Raw genomic sequence first — 19379 nt, forward strand, 5'->3', positions numbered from 1 at the left:
CAAAGAAGAGCCTCAAAGAATTTTGTGTCGTAGCAAAGGATGTTCACATTTGCAAACTCACCAATACATTTGATGCCGTTTCCAACCCAACCTTCTCTACAACGGCACTTGAAGCTTCCCGGGACGTTGAGACAGGAGGCATGCGTGTCGCAGTTGTGGGCACCAATTTCACACTCGTCCACATCTGAGAAGGCACAGTTAATACGATGAAAATTAAACACCAAAGCGAATTAATTCTGCACAGGTAAAATTTTAAAGTAAACATGGAAATATTAAATTGGCACGGAAAAAAACCACTAATATCATTTTTATTTTTAATTTTGTGGGCGCTGACAAGATTTGCAAGTTCATGATCCAAGTCAAACAAGCCTTTCTCTACTAGAGGAAACTGCCAGTCACTTTCTGGTAGGAGACAGATACTCCCCCCAGAGAGATATGTATGTCTGTCCCTCCCCACCTCTCTGCCTGGGCCCAGACAAAACTCCATGCAGAAGGCATGATTATAAGATGTCAAAAGAAATCGCATTTCCAAAGCAAGACTCTCCTATACTTTTCTATTAGTACTTATTACATGTTTTTCATAAAGATTAAAGCAAATCTGACTTTTAAAGTAAGTAATAATTCTTGTTATTGTTAGAATCAATACAGTATAGTATAGAGTATTTGAAAACTATCATTTTAGTGTGTAGTCATCTTTTATTTATTTGAGAATATGTAAAAATACTCACTGGAAATTTTATCTGGAAAATGAGCAGAAGCTTTTACCAGTACATATGGATATACACACACACACACACACACACATACATATTATATATGTGTACATACACGTATGTGTGTATAAACTATGTAGCTTTGGTTCTCCAGAGCTTTCTAGAAGAGAAAGAATAATCTTTTCTATCCAGCTCAATGATTACATGTCGTAGATGCTGCAATCCTGGGCGCTCACGTACACGCGTACACACCATGCACGTGCACACACACAGAGCGACTGGCTTTGCTTCAACCTTCCTAGCAGTGAACACGCAGCGTACCCTCTTTTCCTCACTCGCCTGTCCCTGGGGGTGTCCAGGTTAAGCGCCGGGCTGCGGTCCAAGCCACCCACCACCAGCCTTGAGCAAAATGCTCCACGACGTCTTTAAATTGAACAACAGGGAAGACCTGGTCCAAAGCACTCCCCTTGGGACTTCCCCGCCCATTTTATGCAAAAGCTCAAAACTTATTTAACAGAGAAAGGAAACAAGAGACAAAGTGGATGGGGTGAGCAAAGAAAGAGAGTGAAGAGAGAAAAGAGAGGGTCAACCGGGGCCAAGGCAAGAGAGGGAAAAGCAAATAGAAAGAGAAGAGGAAAAAAGAGAGGGAAAGATGGGGAAAGGAAGGCCCAGGGTCTAACTAGAAGTCTGCATGAATTCTGTCCAGTCAGAAGGACTGCAGAAACACGCAACATGTGCGGTGGCTCCAGGTCTCCTGTGGGGGCCGAGGGCCTCCTAAGAAAGTGAACAGTGCAAACAGCGGCAGCGGCGCCCGGCAGACGCACAGGCCTGGACTGCACGCCCCTGCCCCCACTCCGTGGGTGGACCACTGAGACACTGTGCCACCAAATGGGGGACACACCCGCCACACGTGCTCTGGGGCAGACGCTCATCACACGGTCACCACCTGGCGTGGGTCACGGTCTCACAGGTGCAAAGGAACCCATGACGCTGAAGGTTGGCCTCTGAAACAGGAGAAGCCAAAGCACGCAGGGTCCTAGTTTGGGACCTACCTGTGCATCCCGTAGTCCCCTTCTTCACGGAATAACCCAGCTGACAGTGGCAGATGAAGGAGCCCTTGGTGTTCTCACATTCCCCAAACATGCAGATGTTTGAATTTAAGTCACACTCATTCACATCTAGAAAATTTATTTTCAATAGTTTGGTTAGTACTTGTTCATCCTAGGAATGTGAAAGCTCTCGTTTAAACTGAAGAGCCTACCATCGAAATACACAAACGTTAAAACATAATCTATTTGCAAGACATATTATCATTTTCCAGAATTATGTTCAAATAGTTCTTCCGTTTCAGCTCTCCCATCTTGTAACACAGCGGCTTGAACTTTTAAAGTAACTGAAAAAGCCTCTTCCTCTCGTGTTTGTAGGTCTGTGTGCCTGTGTGTGTGTGTGTGTGTGTGTGTGTGTGTGTGTGTGTGTGGGTGGGTGGGTGTGTGTGTGCATGGCATTTATCTCGTCTTTATGGTACCCACCAATGCACGTTTTCATGTCCATTGAAGCCATGAAGCCGTCATAACACAGACAGCGGTACTCCCCAGGAATGTTGGTACACTGGCCGCCGTCACAGATGTCAGGATTATTTTCACATTCGTCAATATCTGACGACAGAAAGTTAGCATTAAATAAAGACAAGAACGGCTCTGAGTAAGCTCAAATCCTGTGTTTCCGGTCCAGACCCCCTCCGAACACGTGGAGCGAGATCTGTGAGGTAACACCAGGGAGCTGTCCGCGGCATATACCTGCGCACGACCTCCCGTCGGGCATCAGGGCATAGCCCTCGCCGCAGCTGCATTCATAGCTGCCTTCTGAATTCGTGCACCGTGTGTCGCAGCCTCCGTTCATGATCATACACTCGTCGATATCTGTGAAAACAACATTGCGACCCCGTTACTTATCAGACCTGCTTCCTTCAAGAAAACAACCAACCAAAAAAAAAGGAAGGGAGATTTTCTTCTCTTTAAACAGATAATGCTTAATGGCTTTGGATTTCTCTCCCCGCTATCGTGTTGGTTTATCTTTATACCACTGGTGTCTCCTAGCTCTTTGTACTTCCTTTTAGATAAGCATTCTATTGGACATGTAGCCCAAGGAGCCTAAGATTACAGAACTCAGAAATGCAGTAGTGATGGAGTTTAGGGTGTTTTCCATGATAAAACCAGAGACTCCTCTGCAAAACCACAAAACGATGGCATCCTACGGCTCTGTCCCCTTTCTGAGATTTGTGTTCAGGACAAAGGACTTCCACTGGCTTCATTATAATAAGTTCAGGGCCAGGAGCTGACCTAGCCTGATTTGAGAAATGCAAGTTGAAGACCTGTCTGGTGGACGCTCACCTGTACAGCCCTGCCGGTCTGGCGTGGCCTGGTACCCGGGATTACAGGAGCACTGATAGGTTCCAATCATGTTCACACATTTCCCATTTCTACAGAGATTGTCACTCAGGGAGCATTCATTTATATCTATAAAAAGATACACCGCATTAATGTCTTTGCGGTAACCATATCATTTAAAGTAACAAGAAATGTTGCACGTGACTACTGGTCCCCACGGTGGTTTGCGTACTTTTCGGGGAGGTAAGATAATCTCCTGGGGTGTTCAAAGAAAACACTGCAATCTGTATTTCTATCTAAGACGGTATCGTCCAGTAGAACTCTGTACACTGATGGGACTGTTCCGTATCTCTGCTATCCAGTACGTAGCTGCTACTGAGCATTTGAAGCATGAACAAAATGATTAAGGAATTGAAATTTTAAAGCATTTTTTTTAATTTAAATTTTTTTAAAGTATTCTCTTTGCCCAACATGGGGCTCAAACTCACAACCCCAAAATCAAGACTCACATGGTCTACCAACTCAGCCAGCCAGGCACCCCAGGAATTAAATTTTTAATGTTACTGAATTTTAATTAAATTTAAGTAGCCACATGTGGGTCGTGAACACGAGACCATGTACATGTAGCGTATGCCAGAAATAAAACTTACTAATATTTAATATACGAATTTACACTGGTATGTTCACCTGCTCTTTATGAGATGGTCAAGAGTTGCCTGAATAATGTGGAGGATCCCGAGGGAAGAAGGCTGGCTCCCCAAGCCACAGGGCCGGATACCAGGGCTTGCACTGTTTGTGTGTTTCCACCTTACTGTGTTTAGTGTGCCTCGATAGGTGGATCTACATCACCTACTTTAAAATCAACTAACCCTTATAAGATAGGCAGGTGCCTTATAAAAAAACTTCTGCAAAGGTCTGTGGAATCAAGTAGTGCTATTACTGCAATTATAAGAGAATAGCAAGAAAACAGTAGCATACAAGCTACTCGTGAGACACAATGTAAGGTAAAAACAATGACAATATCATCGGGTAAAATTAGATCTTCATCCCAGATTCTCAAAATTACCAAGAAGACTACGTGACATGTGGATTTATATCTACGATCATGAAATACGTATTTCATTAAATGTGCAAAAATATGCATCTTATATAATATACCTGTAAGGGGTACTTTTTTTCAGCTATAGGATCCATGAAAACTAACAAAATAAATTCGAGTTAGAAACAGGTCTCTGATTCGCTGAATCACAAAGATGAACAAATATTCTGAAATCATCTCTATGAAAAAGTTTTAGTACCGCTATTAAAATGAAATAAAAATACTTAGGGGTGCCTGGGTGGCTCAGTTGGCTAAGCGCCTGCCTTTGGCCCAGGTTATGATCCCAGGGTCCTGGGATCGAGCCCCGTGTTGAGCTCCCTGTTTAGTGACGAGTCTGCTTCTGCTTCTGCCTTTGCCCCTCCCCACTGCTCATGCCTTCTCTCTGGCTCTCTCTCTCTCAAATAAATAAATAAAATCTTAAAAAAAAACCTTTAAAACTTTTTCAGTTTACCTTTTAAAAACGGCTGTTTAGTGTACAATTTAAGATTCACCTAATATATTAGCAGAACAATATAAATAGGGTTTATAAATAAATACACGTCTAGTGGAAAGGTGTGCTCAAATTCTGTTTTGAAATGGGGGTGTGCCATCTGCTCTGTTTTAAACCGTTTTTACTTGCTGACACTTGCAAGAAAGATTTTCTGTGAAGAAAATGTTTCCTGGCCACATCAAGCTTTTAAAACCAACACACTAGAGCTCAGGAGTCCCAGAGGCCTCCGTATACATATGAAAAGCTGTCAGATGGAATGCTCCAAGACCAGCAAGACCAGCTGGTGTTCTCACGGCACCCCTGCCAGCCCCCCTGCCCCTTAGCTCTGCCAGCGAAGAGACCAGGATCTTTCTGTGACAGGAGGGTGAGGAGGGAGCTCACGTGCTCCCACACACAGAGGCAGACCCCGTGATGACAGACATGGGGGTGCTGAATGAATGGCAGGGAGATGCACAGGGGAATGCACAGGTGAGCCATCAGGGAGCAGCCCTTCCAACAGCAGCAGCTTCCCCATTCCATCTTCTGTGGAGAAGGGACCTATGTGGCCTGACACAGGGTCCACCACAGGCATGTTTGTCATCAAACAGTGGGTCACCAGGACAATGCTGGCTCCTTTGAGGGCATCACTGAGGCATTCTCTAAGGACACAGCCCGAATCCAAATAAAGGGGCTTTGAATTTCCAACTTTGAACCAGCTAGATTGCACGTGCCCAAAACAACAAATTTGTTAGAACTGACCGCTGATCTTTATGATCTCCACCAGGTGAGCTGGGTGGGTTTATGTGCTGAGGAGACAAAAACTCACCCACACAGTCCTCACGTGACGGTGACAGCTCGTGTCCCAATGGACAGTCACACTGAAAGCTGCCCTCAGTGTTCACACAGGTGCCACCCCTACAAAGGAGAGGGTTACGTTCACATTCGTCAATGTCTGAAAGGTAAAAACGTGAGATCCATTAAAGAACTCTGAGGGGAAAACATCTGCGTATACAGCATGGGGGATAAATGATCATCTGAGGTAAGTGGGACTCAAACGTAAGAGACAGGTTTCAGAGGAGGTTTGGATAATGTTCTCCTCACTTTTTCTACTACCAGTAAGTAAATGGTAAGCTTTTTTCTTAAAGACTGTGAGTTGTCAGGGAATTGACTTGCATGAAACAAGCAGACTCACAAGAGATAAAAATAAACTTTGTTTCACCTCACCCTAAATTCCAGACACCATATATTGCTATCCATGCCACTAATCAAAGTAAAGGAAAAATTATAGACCGATCACTTTTTATGTCCCGTGTGGTGAGTCCTGCAAGTCACTAAATATGGACCGAAAGGTAGGCAGTACCAAGGGTTTGTAATAACACACATAAAGAAATAATATGGGATTTGCGTGGCTGAATATAAATTTGGGGTCACCCCCCAAGGTCATGCATGTTAAGTGAATCCCTTATGGGTATCAGTCTGTGCTGATTTTAGATTCTATGAACAAACAGAACCCAGTCTCAGTATCTCACTGCCACTGAGGCAACAAGAGGCTGGGGCTCCCCAAGAGTTATCTCGGAGCAGATTTCCTGTCTGACATTGAAATTTGTTCTCTCGCTCACCACAGCGCCTGGAGCCAGGCTTGGAGACAGGCCAAGGTCGAGCTCCCTGGTTTGGAGTCTAGACGGGAAGAGCTGAAGCACACTTACCCATGCAGTTCTTCATCATCATGAACCCACTTTCGTAGCCTTCGAAGCACTCACACTCAAAGCTGCCTGGCGTGTTGACACAGATGCCACTTCCACAGAGGTCAGGAGAAATCCTGCACTCATCAATGTCTAATTTACGGGGTTGAAAAGAGATGAAAAAAAAAAATCGCATGAGAGAAGCAGGTACCGAAGAGCAGTGAGGCAGGCGCGGCCTTTCCGGGGAAGGTGCAGCCCACGGGAGGTGCTGGCGAAGTCGGCAGCTAGCAGTAAGCAGCTCCGCGTGCCCGAGATCAGCTCGAGGCGAACGGGACCTTGGGCACATTCCTTTCCCCAACTGCCAAAACTGTCACGGCCAACGGGCAGGTGTGCGTTGGCCTTTAAGAATTCTGGAATTGTGGACTTCTCTTTGTGGCTTAGGAGTGGAAACAGAGGGATGAACAGAGCAACTGCGGTATGAGCCAGACAAGGCAGGGGACAGATGGAATGAAGCCCTGGGCACGCAGGGGGGTGGCTGGTGACCAGCACACCCAGCCAGCCTCAGAGGCAGATGTGGCCCCCCAACTTCCAGCTAGACAGTGTACATACATGGCGGAGCTGCGAAATACGCTCCGGGGTCTGTTTTTCTGTCACGTTCAGATGTGGAGGGGCTACTGGTTGATTTCTCAAAATAAAAATCAAGAAAAAGGATGTGTTTGTCGCTCTACATACTATGGAAATTAAGAATCTTCAACAGCAGCTTTTATGTTATCAAAAACGAGATTCTCTGAGAAATATCCCATGCTCGTAAGCTGAGATTTTTTTCATAGAGAAGTGGTGTCTATAAATATAATTGAGAAAACATGACGTACTTAAAAATTTTTTTTTTTTTGGGTCAGGAAAGTTTTTGTAGGAAAAAATGCCTTTGCTGGCATCTCTTCATTTTGATAAATTTTAATTCTGAGGTTCTTCTATCACAGGATTTATCAGTGGATAATTTGTACATGCTCTCCTGGGCTTCTCAGCCTCAGAACATCAAATGCATTCTCCCAGCCTTTGGTCTTTATTTATTTCCCAAATTACAGGCAATACTGAAGATATGCTTTTAAACAAAATTCTTTTTTTTAAAAATTTTTTATTGTTACGTTAATCACCATACATTACATCATTAGTTCTTGATGTAGTGTTCCATGATCCATTTAAACAAAATTCTTAACACCATTCACTGATTCAATGAGGCAGCTAACACTATGCATATTGATTCTCTTGCTTGCTGTCTATCAGTATCTAGAAATTAGTAGTTAGAGATATTTGAAGAACAGAGAATGAACTCATTGGCAGAGCACAGACATGTTCTGGCTGACGTGATGTGCTGGCTGCTGCATGGTGTGGAGTGTGGACTCCGGAAGCAGACACCTAGGTACCAATCTTAGTTCTATCATCTACTGGGTGAAGAGGCTTGGGAAAATCATTTCATTTCTGTGTGCCTCAATTTCCACATCTGTAAAATGGGGAGTATGGTACAACCCACCTGGCTAGGATTAAGTGAACCAAGTATGTGTCAAGCGCTGAGAACAGTGCCTGTCTCATACAGAGCACTGTATCCATGGAAATGGTTTTCTGCTAAAAACTGGTATTTTGGGAGGAGGTGGCTTTGAACTGGTCCTTGAAGCTTGTACAGAAATTCTAACTTTAGGGGTCCTTGGGTGGCACAGTTGGTTAAGTGACCGACTCTTGGTTACAGTTCAGGTCATGATCTCAGGGACTTGAGATCAAGCCCCTCACTGGGCTCTAAGCTCAGTGAAGAGTCCGCTAAAGTTTCTCTCTCCCTCTGCTCCTCCCCAGGCTCACGTGCATACTCTCTCTAAAATAAATACATCTTAAAAAAAAAAAAAAGAAAGAAATTCTAACTTTAAAGATGTGGAGTGAGTAGGACCAGAGATAAAGTGCCCAGGTGAAGAAAAGTAATGCATGTCAGAGAAGAGTCTGTTGCGTAGTGCCCGGACGGCAGAGGTGGGGAGCGCAAGGACGGGCAGGATGGGTGTGATCAGTGAGGGTGCCATAAGAGGACGGGCTTTAAAGGTTGTGAAGAATGGCGGCCAACGGTGCCCCACTGTCCTTTCACGTTATACACCACAACACTGCAGTGTGACCAACAAAGGTCTCTCTCACACAGTTAAAGGTGGTGAGTTTCAGAGTCATTAAGTAACCTGGCTAATTTCACACCCAAAACTGGAAGAACCCTGTCTTCACCCAGGTTTAAAACTGTGGGTCAGTGAAAGTTGCTTTGTGGGCAGTAACACATGGTGGTTGGTGAACATGAAGGATCAGTGGCATGGAAGACCCTGGAAGAATCTGCCATGCAGTGAATACTGCCACATGTCGCCCAGTTCCCCCTTCAGGAAAGAAGGACTTACTCACCTTTTCCCTGCTGCTTCTGGCGGGGGCGGGGGGGGGGGGGCTTGTGAGCACAAAGCCCTGAGATGTAAACTATCTTCCAGAAATGCCTCAGCTAAGAGGAACATGCCTCATACTCACACCCCTTTTCTGGGCAGATGTATCCAAAGACTGACCATACAGGTCCACAGACACCTAGTCTTGTCGCCCTAAGACAGTTCTGACGGGCCATCCTAGATCCAGAGCTCCTGGTGGGGTGGGCTGAGGGCCCCTCTGGGACTGATGGCCGCCCAGCTGCCCCCTTTGCCCACTTCTGCTTTCTTCCCTTCCCTTCCCGAGGAGTCGATCCCAAGAGCAATCCCTAGTAAACCTTCTGCAGGCTAATCTCTGCTCAGAGTCTATTTCCTGAGGAGCCGAGCCGGCACCTACAGCAGTCTTGAAGAAAGAAGGAAGAGTATAGTGTTTGGAACAACCCCTGCGATGGAAACTATACCTAACTTCTTCCTCGTCCGAGAGAGAGGGGGAGATCAAAACTAGATCTGAGGCTTCGGTCCTGAGGGAAACGATGCTATTGCTACAGACAAGGAGGTCGCTAGGCAGAGGAAGGGTGGGGACGGGACAGAGGGAGGCTAGAATGAAGAGGGGCTGCGGGATGGCGGGTGCAAGCGTGGCACCGAGGCAGAGGAGGGGACAGAGCCCGCCTGTGCAGGCGCCGGGCCACAGGCAGCTGTGAGAGGTGGAGGACTCTGGAACACGCCAAGGGCAGGAAGAATCCGTGAAGGGGAGCGAAGACACATCACTGGCACAGACGGATGACCGAGGCAGGGAAGGACCACGGAGACCAAGAGAGAAGAAAACTGAGGAGCGGATGCGGCCAGCAGAGAGGTCGTGGAGAGTGTGCACCAAGAGAGAGGCATTGTTTCAACCTGACAAAGATGTTCTGTGAGAGAACGTATATGTGCCTCAACGAGGGAGGGCAGAAGTCTAAAATTACATGGATGTAGAAAGCAGATGGTTCTTCAGGAGAGAGAGGTAAGAGATAAAAGCAGGGCAACGGGGTGGCAGCGTGAGGGACAAGATGGCCGAGGAAATGGCGTGACCTTGTTTTCAGGTCCCAGGAAAGCACCAAGAAAGGGAGGGAAGTGCTGCAGAAAAGACGAGGGAGCCTGCTGACAAGGGCTGGAGCAGGAGCAGCCAGCGGGAGGGCATGAGGAGGAGCAGAAAACCGTGAACATGAAATCTCATTGCCTGAGAGAGGGGCGGGTGTGGGCAGGGATCTGGCTGTAAGAGTGGATGTCAAGAAAGGAGAGCGGCAGTGAGCAGGGGCCTGAGAGGGTGCGTGGGTCAGAGGAGGTCTACAGGTGGAGTGGAGAGTCAGTCAGGGACGTAAGAGGTGAACCGTGTTGCTGAGTAGCCGTGAGTCCAGCTGAAGGCGAAGGAGTGAGGTGCAGGTAGCTCCTCCCTCACTGCAGGAAAGCCATGTAGGGGGTGAGGAGCTGGGGCAGCAGGAGAGGCCGAAAGTTCGGAAACGCTCCGGGGATGGTCGAGGCAGGCGGCGACCTGGGGACTCCAGTACCTTCCGCAATAGAGAGTGAGGAAGGAGTCAGAAGCACATTTCAGTGGCGATCAGCAGGGGTGAGGGCAGAGGGAAGGAAAAAGTCCAAGGAGGGGATGAATAAAGAGAGTTGTGAAAATAAGATCTTGGAGATACAGTTCAAGAGTCTGGAATAATTTATTTAATGTCACAGAAAAATCTAGACTTCCTATCTTGTCAAACTAAAGGGAACAGGTATGGACAGAGATATATGGATGGCAACTGGAGCATAATTACTGAGCAAACTCTTCACAGATGAGGAAAATAAGTTACAACTGCTCTATTGCAAACTTTCACATTCTTAAGAGATGTTATGTATCATTTAGACAATTAGCACTTGCTCTAGTGTATTCATCATCCTGGAAATCCTTTTTTTCTGCTGTTCATCGGGTAAAAGAGCATTTTCATGCTGTTGTGCTGCTCTCACAAGAGCTGGTTTGGAGAAGTGATTTAAGAGCAGGGAATAAAACCCAAGAAGCCAAATGTGGGCTTTTTTCAAAGGCAGTACTTTCCAGCAGAGCAAAAGAAGAGAGCCAGGGTTCGCCAAATCCAGCAAAAGAGCGGCCTCACCTGTGCAGTTTCTTTCCTCCATGTCCAGAGCAAAGCCGCTGTTGCAACGGCACTTGAAGCTGCCAATTGTATTTCTGCACTTGCCGTAAGTGCACATCCCAGGAAAAGCTTTGCATTCATTGATATCTGAAAGCAGAACAAAGCAGGAATGGAGAGCCGGTTGATGGAAAAGTGTGGGTCCCTCGGTGAAAGCTTGAAAAGCTATCACGATGGAAAATAATGTTCCCAAGTCCAAATGGGGGCCCTCAACATCGTCAGTGATCACATGGATGCCACAGAGAAAGTTTCAACCCTTTTTAATGAAGGGTTCCGATCTCTTCCTTTCTGACCATTCATTTGGTAAGGTTTAGGGGGGATAGGGAGATTTCTGCTACATCAGGGCTGCATCTGGTCAGGCTGTGCTAAGGAAAGCAGACATACAGTGTGGAAGGATGTATGAAAAGTGAGATTAGTGGCGTGTTTTACATCTTTACTTCAGTACCAGCCTATACGGGTGATTCATATTCCTGGGCCAAAAGGTCGGCCACAATTCACGTTTAACAAAGAAAATAAAGTGGCAAATTACATGCGTAAAGCAAAACAAATCTGAGAGAAAGTGGGAGGTGAGCTTTGGTGCAGAGAGGTCAACGCGACCCTGAAAGTTACCTTTGTAAAATGGCCGCCCTGTAAGAACGTCCCCTCTGTTAGCAAAGCCCGGCCCCCGGGGGCACAGGGTCTCATACTCCTTGGTGCCAGGTTTGGGGCATTCCTCACACTCCGTGCCCCAGGCTGCCCCAACCGCACAGCAGCAGGCATCCATGCGAAACTTCCCAGGAACAGGATGGACACATTCATCTTCATCCCACTTCAAATAACACTGCTCCATGCGGATGTCTACATGGCAAGTGAAATCACAGTTTGAGATGAAGGTTTCACGTTCATTGACCATATACGGAGTTTCTGCTCAGCACCTGGCACAATGCCGAGCTCTGGAAATAGGATAATGGATGAGAGACCGAGTCCCTGACCTCCTGGAAGGGACTCCATAATGACAGTCACTTGAAGAGAACAAAGGTGGGTTCCTCAGTATTACTTTATTTTCACAGGAAGGAAAGATTCCCTTGCGACCAGACTCCTTCCTATCATCATCCATGATCCCTTTTGTGTATTGCTCACCTCAGAAAGAATAAGATTACTTTAGTGACAGATTCTTGTTGTTCACTGAATTGCTTAAAGTGGCTTGCGACCAGTTCTGTCCTGTCCCAGTCAGAAGCGGTAAATGATCAACTGTAATCTATTTGCCAACTTGGGACAACTACTAAAACAGCTTTACCAAGGGGAAAAAAATGTTTTTGCATTTAAAGTTATTTTTTTTTCTGTCAAATTTACCTTTGGTATCATGGTTTTTGTCCTGCATTATGTAAATTTGCCCTAGTCAAGGGCCAAATTATTTGCTTAAATGTCACTTTTTCCCTTCAATCTTGAAACACACCAGGATCTTAGAAGGCTGACAAGAGTCACAAGATAGGATAAATTAGTATGGTCTGTAAATAACACATTTATCTGTTAGTCAACAGAGCTGTTGGTCCAACTACAGTCAAACATTTGGCTATATGGATAATGAGATAAAAAAGGTTTTCTTTAATCAAATAATATGTTTTATTTGATGAAAGCCTTTCAAGACATTAAATCTTTTCCTAAACCTGAAATTGCTGAACAGAGTATGACATCCCTAATGGAAATATAAACATAAATCAATAAATGTGTTTATTATTTTAGTTACTGTCAATACTGATTCTTTCAAGTGCTCAAGCAAAGGTAGCCAACCTCCTTTAGCTTACAGTCACGTCCATTTCCAAGGATGGTAATTAAAAAGTCCTATTTTTAAAGAAAGAAATCACTGTGGTACATTTACATTTTGACTTGGTAGACTGAATACAGGTATTCACAGTAGGTGATTCTGCCTTATGTATCCACACCATCACCAGCCTCAAAGCCATGCTCTCTACCAGTGCGAGGTACAACAGTAATCCCCGGAGCGTCATGACCTCAAGGCACCCAGTGGCCACTCCCAGTCACAGCCAACCCCATCCAACACCCAACACTGTCACTAAGGATCTTAACAATATATACAAGTTTTATTTAGGTACCCTGAAAACTGTGGACTAAGTCAAACTTTTCCTGAGGTCATTGATATAATTTGCTCAAGAAGTGAGATTAGCTAAAAACAAAACAAAACAAAACACCCCAAAAATCATTTGAACTTAATACGTAAAGAGTTATGAGAGCCTGGCAGAGTAATCCTGTGTCTTTGCTACACAGATCCGTATCAGTATTTGCCTCAGTAATCAAAACAGTGTACACTGGCCACATATGGCCTGGGAATGTTTTTACTGACTTGGGCAGAAATTAAAATATGTATTTGGAAACCTCTGGATAGTTCATGAGCTCTAGAGTTTGCTGCGGTCCTCACTATGCCTTATTACCACTTCCCTCATTTACGTTACCTGCCTGGCCCCTGAAAGTATTTGAATTTGGACCCCTGATCTAGATCAGTTTCTATCAGAGCAGTTTATCTCTACTTCTCTTCTCAGGATATTTCACATGCTTAAATGTCAGTCTCTTCTTGAAACCTCCTCACATCCCCAGCCGCAATTCATTTTTGTACCATAATTCAAGTAGTGACAAAAACATTTAACCAAAGTACCTGGATGAAGACTCTAATACATCCTTTTAGAACATTATAAAAGGTGTGATTTCGAGTGATATTATTGGGAATTTATTTTGCTGAGTAATAATTTACAATCACTGATATATCTTCACATACAACATCTTTTTGTTACTGAAGGCAGTTTGATATTATTAGTCATTTGACCATACTGACGATATTATTTGGCATCTTCAAAAGATACTTTACCTTTTTCTAAACTTTTTAGATAATTTAACAATAAAAATCTGAAAAGAATTTTTCTTTATTATTGGGTTTTGGGATATTATAATTTTTTCTCCTGTGTTTTTTTTTTATTTAAATTCAATTAGCCAACATATAGTACATCATTAGTTTTTGATGTAGTGTTCAATGATTTATTAGTTGCGTATAACACCCAGTGCTCATCACAGCTCATGCCCTCCTTAATGTTCATCTCCCAGATATTACAATTTCTAATCAATTCCACATGATGTCATAGCCATACTTTGTATCCTAATTTAAATATACTATTAAAAATTAGCTTAAAATGAAATTCATGTTAATTATAATGACTCTGTACAGTGTTGCAAATATTTTGTACTATTAATTTTAAAATTCACTGATACATGTGGGGTGCCTGGGTGGCTCAGTCAGTTAAGTGTCTGCCTTCAGCTCAGGTTGTGATCCCAGGGTCCTGGGATTGAGCCCCATGTAGGGCTCCCTGCTCATCTGGGAGTGTGCTTCTCCCTCTCCTTCTGCCCCTCCCCCTTGCTCGTGTTTGCTCTCTCTCTAATAAATGAGTAAAAGATTTAAAAAAAAATAAAATAAAAATCACCAATTCATTTAAATACCTTAAAGATCTTTGAATATAACACAGTCACTATTCATGCTTTGTCTACAAGCTTAAATTTCAAATACAAACCTATATAAAGTTATTTTACAGACTAAAACTGTTCCATTGCATATTGGAAAAAAAACCCTTAAGTAAATAAAACATTATTTAGATACAATATAGAATTAAGGAAAGTTTCTTTTTCAATCATTAAACTCAGATTCAGTTAAGCAAGACCCTGATAATGATAAAGTCAACTAGGCATTTCTGTTTTTATTTATATGTTTATTTTAAGTAATCTCTACACCCAACATGGGGCTCAAACTCATGACCTTGAGATCAAGTCACATGCTCCAAGATCTGAGACAGCCAGGCACCTCTCAAGTAGGCATTTCTATACTAAAGATGTTGAAAAAAGAGCTTCCTCATTTTAGATCTTTATAAAATGAAGCATTAAGAAAATTTCAACTCTAAGGTGGTAAAGGAATGTCTAGGATCAAGCAATGTTTTCAAAGAGAAACAACAACCTTGCCTATGACCTCCCCCACTGTCTTATCTAAGAGTACAGCTGCAATGAACTGATAAATGTTGACTCCAAACACTAGTTTCCAATTTTTCTTTTATGTTCAAAATACACATAGTTGTATTTTGACCAATGTGAAAGACTGAAACTGCCGAAAATATCTGATTAAAGAAACTAACTTTTTGAGATAGTTTTTGAGCAGGACCAACTTTCTGTATTATACAGAATCCATGTCACTTAAATACATTCACTTTAAAAATATACTCTAGTGATTCCCCCCCACCAAATATTTCATTTAAAGCCAGTTTTCCAGCTATAGATCCAATGATTTTGAAGTGGTCAGTGCCCAAGAAATAAGAAAAATTCATCCCTGGTTTCATTCATAATAATACATAAAGACATGAATCTTACCCAAACACACACGGCCAGTTCCATCCAACGTAAGGCCTTCGGGGCACTCACAATGAAAAGATCCTTTGCTATTGACACAGCGTCCATTTGGACAAACACCAGGAAATACCTCACACTCGTTAACGTCTGCAGGGAAATAAAGTGAGCAGAGGGATAAAGATGTTAGAAATAGAAAAAGCAAGTGTAGTCTTCCCATATAGCATATTCAATCTGTAATACAATGTGGATTATTACTTGAATCGAACAGAAATATTCCACAACGCAACCACTGGGTTTCCTAGGTACCAGCTGTGAAAATGACCACAGCCTTGCCCATCCATTAAACAGCCCACATGCTCCTTCCCCAGCTGTTTTGTGCCTGTATGCCTAATGATGGCCCCATGAAAAAAAATTTTTTTTTAATGTTTTATTTATTTGACAGAGAGAGACACAGCGAGAGAGGGAACACAAGCCCGGGGAGTGGGAGAGGGAGAAGCAGGCTTCCTATGCAGCAGGAAGCATGATGCGGGGCTTGATCCCAGGACCCTGGGACCATGACCTGAGCCGAAGGCAGATGCTTAATGACTGAGCCACCCAGGCACCCCGTCCTGATGCAAAATTACCCAACAGCATAAAAAAGGAGAAATGGGGAACTCTGAGCTGTCTTCCGAGAGTATTATTCTAAAGCATTTGTTGGTTACACTGAGTATTTTTACTGCAATTTCAAGGCTTTTAAAAATGATAAATATCTCCAAAGTGAATGTTCATTTTCCCTCCTGCTCTAAAGACTTACAGTACCATCCAAGTATACACTCACCTTCACAAGAAACACCTTTAATCCTGGCAAACCCTCTTGGGCAAGCTGTATCTATGAGAACAAGAGGACATATTTTTACTTCATTGTAAAAGAAAATATAACTGTTTTAAGTTCAAGAAACAGTACAGTGGAATCTAAGTGGAACTGACTAGAAACCACAAGCTGGGGTCTTAAGAGCCCCAGGACTCTGCGTCCTCTCCATTCAATTCAGGATGGCACATGATATGCTGTGCTAACTCCCGTCAGGGTTGACCCATATGGAGATTCTCAGTTTTCCTACCATTCACTTCTGCTTTCACGATGTCAGCTGAATTACAAGTAAGCTTTACTTACTTACACATAAGTTTAAAGGAAAGAGACATCACATTCTATTTGGACATGTGCAAACAAGGACACTGGAGGATACTGACAGTCACCCAGCAGCTAAATTCCAGAAATTCCCTTTCTCGTCTAAAATGCTCAGATCTGCTTACAGTAAAAGGATAAACCAAATACATATTTCAACAAGTGAATAAATTTCACCAGAGAAGACATTTCAGGGAGGGTAACGATCTTACAGTCTTCGTCACTCCAGAAATACATAGGGAAACAGGTGCCCGCCTAGCGGAAGGAACAGCTTTTCAGTGAGAAGCCCAGAAGGAGCTCCTGGGCAGGCTCCCACCTAGTTCACACCGTTCGCAGGGGCTCCCCCAGGCAGCTCCGAGTGTGGCGCAGCATTCCGATTTCAGCGTAGCTCCATTAATGTTCACCTCACAGCGGTTGTCCTGGATGTTGAGCCAACACGTCCCTTTCAGGCTGTCTGAAGAGGAATAGGGAGGGATGGGGAGCTCTCATCTCTGAAGAGAATATAATTCACTCTTGTACAACAAAGGCAATTCTTACAGTATTTAACAAAAGCATTATTTTAACAATGTTTTAATGTATATTCTTTAAGCATATTTATGTGTACGTGTATTTTAAATACAGTATATTACATACATGTAAATAAATAATCATACCATGTACATCTCACAGGACATGATATCTAATACAATGATGATAAATGCTTTGATACTTAAGATTTTACCAAGTAAAATTCCTTAAATCATTTCCTTTTCTTGTAGTGCCCCACCAAATACACCACACATAATTTATGTCCTATTACAGAGAAACCAGCATTTCTCTAACTGAAGATAATTATTTGATGAATAATTTACCAAAAAATCGACAAGATGAAGAAAAGAAACATCACCTATAAAACCACCACTAAGACACACCAGGGCTAGTGAGCGACAGATTTTCTTTCAGGTGTTTGCCTTTACATGATGTATGCGTGAGTTTGTCCCTAGTTCAGAAAGGAATACATGCTTATGATAAACTGTGTGAAGAAATGGGAGAGATAATAATAAAAGGATGTATGCCTAATCAAAGAACATTTTGATTCCTACAGAAAAAAAGAATATTTTCTTAATAATGCTAAGACATTATTTGCCTTTTTCACTCTCATTTTTTCACAAGTGCACATATAATAGAGTTTTCCAGAAGCTACACAACATGAAATAAAATTGTCATTCTGTTAAAAAAAAAAAAAAAGGATGTGTATCCAACCACCTAGCGCTAACTACTTGTACGTCTTGGTCTGTCTCCATATCACATGTAAGTTAGGATCCCCCTTCTGTGAATGACCGCTGCATAGAGGGCTTTTGGAACGGTCACAAGGCATGCAGTCCAAGTGGACAGGGCCAGTACAAGTCAGGTAAAAGAAATCATACCCAAAGTTCTCCTTGCAGTACTGTGGCTCCCAGTTCAGGGTGCATAACATTACCGAGGCTCCTGTCAAAACTCAGGTTCACAAGTGCACAGGTGTGCGGCCCGGGAGCCTACATTTGACAGACTCCTCAGGTGAATGCTATGCAGGTGGTGTGTACAACAGCTTGACCAAAAACTTAACAGCGTATTGTGGCTCACAGCCTTGGAGCACAATAAAGAGAAAGTATCTTCCTATAGTATTTACCTTAAAATTCACTTAATAATATGGGAAAGTTTCACTGCCAATTTTGGCAGTAAACACAAAGCATAAGGGGAAACAGAGAAAGAGAATTACAGTGAAATCGGCAGCACCAGGAAGGAAGAAGCTGTGGTTTCTCATTCCCTCCTGGACACGAGCAGGTAGGAGGAAGTGCCCTGCAGCCAAGGCCTCCGGGACAGAGGCCAGAACAAGACAACAGCGTCCCTAATTGGACACACACACACAAAAACAATGGGGCAAAGCCGTGGAGAAGATCTGGATGCTCACTTTGCTTTCTTCTGCTTTGAGATTCAGTTTGGGTGAAAACAGGTGCAAATGAAAAAGACTTTCTCATCAGACCATTTTTATCAGGTCTCGAATTACAGGCTTTTTATAGGCTTTTCACATGTTTGTTTACTTGTTAAAATAGCCTCTAAGGGTATGGATAATTTGCAGATGAGAAAATGGAGGCCCCTGGAGGTCAACTAGTCTACCCAAGGTCACCCAGCTAGTCCAGTGTCCCCATCACACATCAAAGCTGCATATTCTGATTTCAGAGCCTCCACTTTGTAACATCATGCTTCTTCTGGCTGGTATGGTACCAACACTTAAAAGTTACAAAACGCACTGATCCACATGCACATATATATTCATCTCTCTCGCTCTGATTGTTTTTGTGTGTGTATACAGACACACACACATCAGATGTAGTGATATAGCTGTGTGGTCAGGGGCTGGTTAAGAACTCTGAAAAAAATAAAGCAGGCTAAGCAGTCTTGATTGGAAAAAGACTATTCTTATCTAGGGTAGTCAGAGAAGGTCTCACTTACAGTGTGACCTCTGAGTGAAGGCTGTAGGGTGGCAAATATCGAGAAAACAAAGATAAGACAGAGGCTACAGTAATAATCAAGAAGAGAAATATTGGGGGCTTGGACTGGGGGGCAGTGGTGGTGAGAAGCGATTGCAATATGCATCAATGTCAAGTACAATCAACAGGAATTGCTCATGGATTCAATGTGGTGTTTGAAAGAAAGGCATCAAAGATGACTCTAAGGATTTGGGGGCTGCTGATTGGAAAAATGGAATTTCCATTTGCCAAGACAGAAACAATTCTGGGAGACACAGGTTCAAGCCAAAAGATGGAAATTGTTGTTTTGGCCTTGCTAAATTTGAAGTATCCACTGGACATCCAAATGGAGATAGTGTGCAGACAGTCGGAAATACAAGTCTGGAATCAGTGGGGAGGTGTAG

The 19379-nt window shown here is 43.4% G+C and overlaps 1 protein-coding gene across 1 annotated transcript in view; it reads right to left on the bottom strand.

Annotated features, from left to right (window-relative positions):
* FBN2 (fibrillin 2) overlaps positions 1 to 19379 on the bottom strand; it is a 255478-nt gene that overhangs the window by 63695 nt on the left and 172404 nt on the right. Inside the window, exons 21-32 of the mRNA XM_025860885.2 lie at positions 16803 to 16940; positions 16142 to 16192; positions 15346 to 15471; positions 11557 to 11784; positions 10912 to 11037; positions 6375 to 6503; positions 5495 to 5620; positions 3104 to 3229; positions 2510 to 2632; positions 2243 to 2368; positions 1766 to 1891; positions 62 to 184 (exon numbers count right to left, since the gene is read on the bottom strand). Of these exons, the coding sequence (XP_025716670.1) occupies positions 62 to 184; positions 1766 to 1891; positions 2243 to 2368; positions 2510 to 2632; positions 3104 to 3229; positions 5495 to 5620; positions 6375 to 6503; positions 10912 to 11037; positions 11557 to 11784; positions 15346 to 15471; positions 16142 to 16192; positions 16803 to 16940 (1548 nt within the window). The remainder of the gene's footprint in view (positions 1 to 61; positions 185 to 1765; positions 1892 to 2242; positions 2369 to 2509; positions 2633 to 3103; positions 3230 to 5494; positions 5621 to 6374; positions 6504 to 10911; positions 11038 to 11556; positions 11785 to 15345; positions 15472 to 16141; positions 16193 to 16802; positions 16941 to 19379) is intronic.

The sequence above is a fragment of the Callorhinus ursinus genome, unplaced genomic scaffold (assembly GCF_003265705.2).
Source record: "Callorhinus ursinus isolate GAN/ISIS: 27379988/994484 unplaced genomic scaffold, GSC_fseal_2.0 scaffold30, whole genome shotgun sequence".
In the NCBI taxonomy this organism is placed as follows: Eukaryota; Metazoa; Chordata; class Mammalia; order Carnivora; family Otariidae; genus Callorhinus; species Callorhinus ursinus.